General features: G+C 35.0%; 1 protein-coding gene across 1 annotated transcript; it reads left to right on the top strand.

Moving 5' to 3' along the window:
• The first annotated feature begins 3,845 nt into the window (after positions 1–3,845).
• LOC117703153 (olfactory receptor 8K5-like) lies at positions 3,846–7,074 on the top strand. The gene is made up of 2 exons (XM_076928252.1): positions 3,846–3,869; positions 6,078–7,074. The coding sequence occupies exons 1-2, from the start codon at positions 3,867–3,869 to the stop codon at positions 7,026–7,028; spliced, it is 954 nt and encodes a 317-aa protein (XP_076784367.1). The 5' UTR covers positions 3,846–3,866; the 3' UTR covers positions 7,029–7,074.
• Positions 7,075–7,942: the final 868 nt, after the last annotated feature.

Here is a 7,942-nt window from a genome sequence, read left to right as displayed (position 1 = left end):
GCATCATTTGGGTATATGCCCAGGAGCTGTATAGCTGAGTCTTCAGTTAAAATTATTTCCAATTTTCTGAAAAACCACCAGATTGATTTTCAGAGTGGTTATATTTCTCGCTTCAGTTTCTATTTGTTGACCTGTCTCTTTGGTGAGAACGAGGTATTAAAGTCTACCACTATTATTGTGTGGTAATTGATGTGTGATTTAAGCTTTAGAATTTTTTTTTTTTTTTTACAAATGTGAGTACCCTTGCATTTGGCACATAGGTGTTTACAATTGAGATCTCATCTTGGTGGAATCTTTTCTTTAATCTGTATGAAGTATCCTTTCTCAGTTTTTGATAACTTTTGTTTGAAAGTCAGTTTTATTAGGTATTGGAATAGCTACTCCTACTTGTTTCTTGGCTTCATTTGTTTAAAATACATTTTACCAGCCCTTTATTCTGAGGTTGTATTTATCTTTTTTGCTAAAGTATATTTCTTGTATGCAAGAGAATGATGGATACGTTTATGCATCCACTGTTAGCTTGTGTCTTTTTATTGGTGAATTGAGTCTATTGATATTGAGAGATATTAATGACTAATGATTGTTAATTCCTGTTATTTTGATGTTGGTGATGTTAGAGAGAGGGGGAGGGAGGCAGAGAGAGAGATAGTTTCTTTTCTGATTTTGCTGTTAGATGATGATTTTTTTTGTTTTCTTGTGTGTAGTTATGCTCCCTATGTTATAGTTTTCCTTCTAGAAATAGAGTCTTGTGTAGGATTCTATTAGTTTAAAGATATTGTTTAAATTCAGTTTTGTCATGGACTATCTTAGTTTCTAGATCTATGGTGATTGGAAGTTTGCTACATATAGCAGTCTGGACTGGCATTTGTTGTCTCTTAGTGTCTGGATGACATTTGCCCAGGGTCTTCTGGCTTTTAGTGTCTCTGTTGAGAAGTCAGAGATAATAATGATAGATCTCTGTATATGTTATTTGGCCCTTTTCCTTTGTATCTTTAAATATTCTTTAGTTGTTTTGTATATGTAGAGTTTTGATTATTATGTGGCAGAATGATTTTTTTTTTTCTGGTCCAATCTATTTAGTGCTCTGTAAGTTTCTTGAATGTTTATAGCCATCTTTTTCTTTAGGCTAGAAAAGTTTTCTTTCATAATTTTGCTGAAGATATTTTCTGGTCCCTTGAACTGGTAATCTTCACCCCCTCTTTTATTCCTACTATTCTTAGATTTGTTTTTTTTTTCAGATTGTCACAAATTTCCTGGATGTTTTGAGTTAGGAAATTTTTACATGCAGTATTTTCTTTTACTGGTGTGTTAATTTCTTCTATGGTATCTTCTACATCTGAGATTTTGTCTTAAATTTCTTGAATTCTCTTGTTGATGTTTTATGTCTGTAGTTCCCACTCTCTTTCCTAGATTTTCTGTCTTAGGGTTGTTTCCATTTATGTTTTCTTTATTGTTTCTATTTCTATTTTCAGGAGTTGAAGAGTTTTATTCATTTCTTTCACTTGTTTGATTGTATTTTTTTTTTTTTTTGTATCCCCATATATTTATCTGCTTCCTCTTTAAAGGCATCTACATGTTTCATTTTATTTTCCCACATTTCTTTGAAGGATTTATTTATTTCTTCTTTAAAAGCATCCATTATCTTCATAATATGAGATTTAAGGCCATTGTCTTGCTCTTCGGGTATATTAGAATATCCACAGCTGGTTGTTATAGGAGAGCTGGATTCTGATGGTGCCATATTCCACTGGCTTTTGTTTATTGTGTTCTTATCCTTGCCTTTAGCCATCTCATTGCCTCTGGTGTTGTCTGACCTGATAGTTCCTGGCAGACCACTGGGATCATTGTCCCTAAAGGTTGCCACCTGGACAGAAGGAAGAGCTGTGTCCTGTGGTGTGGAGTGCAGATCCACAATTTCAAGTTTAGGTGTAGACCAGAAGGTGGAGCACAGAAAGGATGGGGCAGCTCCATGATTGCTGTTGTTACAGGTATCCCAGCAGTCAGCAGATTGGGCATGGGTATCTTACCTGGTTCTCCAGGGTGGAATTAGACTTCCTGGGAGGCAGGCAGAGATATGGGACAAGGAATGAACTGCTTCATTCTAATTAGCATTTACATAAGTTGCTTTTGTTAGATCTGTTGTTGTTCTCTCACTACCTTTGTAGATTCAAGTCTGAGGAGCTTGGATATGATTTCTTATGTTCTCCAAAGTGAACACTCATTTATACTTAATCTCAGACAATATCATTCACTGGAACATATTATGATATAACTCTATGATCTTACATGTCAGGCAATGTGGTTGTTTATCAAACTGAACTCTGCTCCTGTTTTCATACTACACTGCCAGATGGGTTGATATTGATATATTCCCAATCCAAGTTCAGTCACTTCTTTACATTAAAAAACTGGCTTCTGTGTTTTATATTGTTATATTCACATTGGCACTTATGATTTATTGTAGACAATGATGACATATGTCCTTTAAAATGTTAAATATTATGATATAATATTATTTGATAAAGTTATGTTTAATGTGATTGCCAGTATCAAATATGTTCTGAATGTTTCTTGGAGAAACAGTAAGCATGAAGGAGTGCTACATATCTATGATTATAGTCCTATACATGGCACTTTTCTATTGGGATAAACTATATCAATGAATAAATAACCTATGTGCCTTTCTTCACAGAGATAAACAATTTTTGAAAAACTGAAATGATTCAGTTTTGCTTTGTGTATTTTCAGTTTTGTTTGTATTGATGAATATAGAAGAATATGAAAAGTGAATATGCTGAGTGAGAGTAAAGAAGAGTGCAAGTCAATGAGTGCTGTGTTAAGAAATCTGGGATAGATATCAAACATTGCATTACATTTATAGCAACTGGTCCTGTCTTGCAGCTGAGAATACTTTGTGGCTATGTCAACTTTAACACATTAAGCCGATATACAAAGTTCAACTTTGTGCTTCCTGCCTGTGAAAAACTTGATGATATGAAATAATCTGTTATGAATGTGCTCACATTTAGTTGTCCTCAACATAGTGAGCACTCTCTCCTTGGAATTATTTTCTGTATTAGTAAATGGATAATTCCACCTAAACACAACACAATGATCAGCACTATATAGTTTTTAATCATCATATTATAAAATTAAAAGTTAACAGTCAGCAACATAGGCCATCACTAAAAGCAATAATCCTTTCATAGTGATGAGCACCTAAAATACACAGAGCTATGCATACAGACAAAAAATAAAAGATAAGGTTTGCTTTTAATTAACATTTTTCATTCAGTTGTTGATAAAAAGAAAATCCCTAAAACTATAAAAAAAAGGTGAAGATAAAGTACATACATATAATGTATTTCCATCACACTGTGATGGGACCCTTATCTTCCCCCAAGCCAATAATACAGACAGCTTACTTAAGATTTTATTATGAAAAATGCATTCAACATCTGTGTGATAACAACCCCATTGAAAAAGTGGTAAAGATGACCAATACAACACTTCTTTATTTTATAGGAATAAATTGGAAGTACAGTGCTTTCCATTAATGCCTCAATCCTTGCCTATCTAACCTATTTAATCAGAGGCCATAAACCCTCTGGGTATCCACAAAACTCATCAAATTATTCTTGTTGTTTTTATTTTTTTATAAGCTGCCTTTATGTTTCTCTAGTGGGGAAAAGTTTTATGACATCAATGCAATTGTGTCTATATTCTCTCAGAGAATTTAAAGATAATAAACTTAAGTGAAATGCTATCACCTCTGGGAATATCATAAATTATGAGAAACTATAAATTCCTTCTCTCTAGAGCAAAAGAGAGAATCATTTTGGAGAAGGAAATCAGAACCTTTGTGAATGGTGAGTAGAAATTGCCACCGGTCTTATGGCAATATGAACCTTATAATCCTCCTTGACTTAGATTCTATGATTTCTTTACTAATTCTTGGATTTTGTGATTCTTTTATACAAGAGCTTTCGCTCTCAAGCATATTGCAAAAATTAAATACCTGTGATCATAATTGTTACTACCTTTATGAATATTTTCTTTTGAAGAAAAATAAAATACGTTGAACTTAACAGCTGCTGAACATTATTTAAGGATCAATGTGGGACTTGGATATTGAAAGTAGAAAAGAAAAGTAAAAGGAACAAGAAATTCTATCATTGATTTAACCAGCTAAAATTATTAATATCAGATTTCAAGGTGAAAATATGAAATGTGCAGTTTCATTTGATTTTCAGATAAATGTAAAAGTAAATTTGAGATATGTTTTACAATTTTTATGATTAGCATATAATGTGAATATATAGACAAGCACTTTAAAATGGAGTATTTTAAGGTATTTGATTACAATTGCATAAATTAAAAATTGATTTGTTTATGAATGTCGCCCGGGCAAACGTTCAAAGGTTTTCATCCTTTGATTTAGTATTAGCAATACTGATTAACTTCTGAATATTTTCTGATACTAAACACTGAAATATTAAGCAAATGAAAATATATAGCAATTTTAGAGAGATAGGAACCTGTTGAGAAAACTCAGAACACCAGTTAATGACTAAATGTTATCATCATGCTCATGGGTTAAAAATTTCTGTGCCACCTCCTCATAACTCATGTTATTTGTGAGTTCCAAGGCTAATCTTTTGTGAGCCTATTTTGCTTGTGTATTATTGTGTATAGTCACCCTCTTCTCCAGGCCTCATGTTCTTTTCAGAAAGTAAAACTCAACACTAATGAAGAGCTGATTCCTGGAATTGTTGTCAACAACCACAGATTACACTTTATGGCATTACACTGCATTCCAAGTTATAATCTACAGCACATCTTACCCCACAACAAAGGATTTAGCTTCTTCTCTGCATCTCATAGAACGTTCTCTAAAACTGACCATTTAATTGTACATAAAACAAGCCTCAATAAATACACAGAGGTTGAAATAATCCCTTGAATTCTATCAGATCACTATGGACTATGGCTGGACTTTAATAACAACAAAAACAACAGAAAGTTCCCATTCTCATGGAAACTGAACAGCTATCTTCTCAATGATAACTTGTGTGTATATATATATATATATATATATATATATTTGTTAAAAATCCAAACACAAAGCTAGACTTAAATGTCATTAGTTTCATGTTGTCTCCACCATTGTATTTATAAATATCCAGGCTTGATGAGAATTACCATACATAAATCAAATTTTTTAAAGAAATAATATGGTACTCTAGTAAAAATAAAATATATTCAATATTTCTGCACAAGAATCTATTAATTGTGTTGCCAATAGCTAAGAAAAATCAAAATCATTTTTCTCTCAGCCATTAGAATGCAAATTTTACCTGATCTTTGGCCCTAGAAAGAATTTAAATAACTTCGAGTGTATTTAGAAGATAGAGCTTCCCATCTGTTTTAGCATTTAGAATCAGACTTTAAAATTATTTTTTCTTTTTTATGTTTTTCAATTTTTATTGAATATTTTATTTATTTACATTTTAGATGTTGTCCCCTTTCCCCATCCACTCCCCCTTGAAGCCTCTATCCAACCTCCCCTCCTCCTGGTTCTATGAGGTTATGCCCCCACCCACTACCACCTCCTTGACCTCGAATTCCTCCACACTGTGGCATCCAGACTTCATGCGACCAAGGTCCTCATTTCAAATGTTGTCTCCACTCCGGGTCTCCCTTCCACAAATCCACATCCCATCCCTCCTCCCCTTTGTCTCTAAGAGGGTGCTCCTCTATCCATCCACTCCCTCTTTACCCTTCTACCATCCCCCTTCTCTGGGACAACCAGCCTCCACTGGACAAAGCGTTTGCCCTCTCATTGATGCCAGATATGGGAGTCCTCTGCTACATATGTAATGGGAGCTACAGACCCACCTATGCGTACATACTCTGGTTGGCAATTTAGTCCTTGGGAGCTCTGTGGTGTCTGGTTAGTTGATAAAATCATTTTTCTATGAGCCATATAAATATAACATTTTATCTTGTCTTTGAATTTGCTTGACTTAAGCATAGAATTCTATGCTTAAGTTGTTAGGAATTTTGTGTCTTTTCAGGAAGTTGAAATTAGCCACAGGAACTCAACAGTGCCAGCTGAATTCATTCTGACAGGAATCACGCACAAGCCTGAGCTGCAGCTTCTGCTTTTGTGGGTCTTCTTAGTCATCTATGGAGTTGCCATGATAGGCAACATGAGCATGATCATTTTGACCAAGTTGGACTCTCGCCTTCACACACCTATGTATTATTTTATCAGACACCTGGCTTTCATTGATCTTGGCAATTGCACTGTCATTTACCCCAAGATGATGGTGAATTTTGTGATGGAACAAAATGTTATCTCTTACTATGCTTGTGCCGTGCAGATGGCATTCTACATTGCTTTCATCATCAGTGAACTGTTTATATTGTCTGCAATGGCCTATGATCGTTATGTGGCCATCTGCAATCCTCTACTCTACACCTCGATCATGTCTCAGAGGCGCTGTCATGTTCTGGTGGGCATTCCCTATCTCTACAGTGTCTTCCAAGCTGTGATGATAACTAGTAAGATTTTTACATTGACTTTCTGTGGCTCTAATATCATTAGCCATTTCTACTGTGACAATGTCCCTATGTTACTTTTACTGTGTTCAAATGCAAGAGATATAGAATTGTTGATCATATTATTTTCAGCACTTAATTTGATCTCCTCCCTCTTTGTAGTCTTAGTATCTTACTTTCTTATTCTACTGGCCATATATAGAATGCGTTCTGCAGAAGGAAGGAAAAAGGCCTTTTCAACATGTGGTTCTCATCTGACTGTGGTGGTAGTATTTTATGGGACTCTACTCTTCATGTACTTACAGCCTAAATCCACACACTCATTTGAAACTGATAAAATAACCTCTGTGTTTTACACTTTAGTGATTCCCATGCTTAATCCCTTGATCTACAGTTTTAGAAACAAAGAAGTGAAAAATGCTGTTCTAAGAGTCTTTAAGTATCGATGTAAAAGCTGTACTTAATATTTAATGTGGAATGCTTTAATAAAATGATAAATATAAGTCAATACTAATGTTCAATATTAGTATATTCTTTTTTATGAACAAAAAAGTAAACCTCATGATAATATAAAGAACAGTAGAATCAATCCCTTGTAGTCCACAAAATAGTCTTTAAATTACAGAATTCAATTAAATGTCACTTTCTCCCCCTAACATTTCTTGCTATTGATTAACTTATTTCCAGCACTTCCACTGCACAAACATTACACAAATGGAAGCATATGTTTAATTATATCTCTGTAGCATAACCTTGGTTGTTTGAATTGCAGAGATTTTTGTTTGCTACTTATTTCCATTGGATATTTTGTTTATTTATATTTCAAATGTTATCCCCTTTTCAGGTTTCCCCTCCAGAAACCCCCCTATCCCATCCCTCTTCACACTGCTTCTATGAGGGTGCTTTTGTAAGACCCCCGCAAGGGTACCCTCACCCAAGTCCGGACCTGCACGCCCCAAGGACACACGAGAGACCTTCTTGATGCAATTGCAGAGGAGGTTTAATGACGAGGGCCCTCGGGCTGGAACATATCTCACACAGGAGATAGAGGTTCTGACCCAGAACCCAGGAAACTTGGGATATTTATGGGTAGGGGTTGGGGGGAGTGGGAAAATATACATATAATTGGATATTTCAAACATCAGCAACTTGCAGAAGTGGCTACGTGCGAGCTGGCAGATGACTAGTTACTTTTGACCATGAAACCTTGGACTTCTCAGAAAGGGGGAGAGAAAAGTAAACACCAGATGGCCCATTACTCACTTGGGCTTGTCTGGGCATGTCTTAGCCTGCCTTTTCATTTGGGTCACCCTGCCCCTGCAGGGGCTTAATATTTTTATTATGACTATATTTAACAAATTGTTGGTGGTCTTTGCTG

The sequence above is a fragment of the Arvicanthis niloticus genome, chromosome 2 (assembly GCF_011762505.2).
Source record: "Arvicanthis niloticus isolate mArvNil1 chromosome 2, mArvNil1.pat.X, whole genome shotgun sequence".
Taxonomy (NCBI): Eukaryota; Metazoa; Chordata; class Mammalia; order Rodentia; family Muridae; genus Arvicanthis; species Arvicanthis niloticus.
Note: the sequence above shows the minus strand (reverse complement) of the source record. Positions and strands in the feature narration are given on the sequence as shown.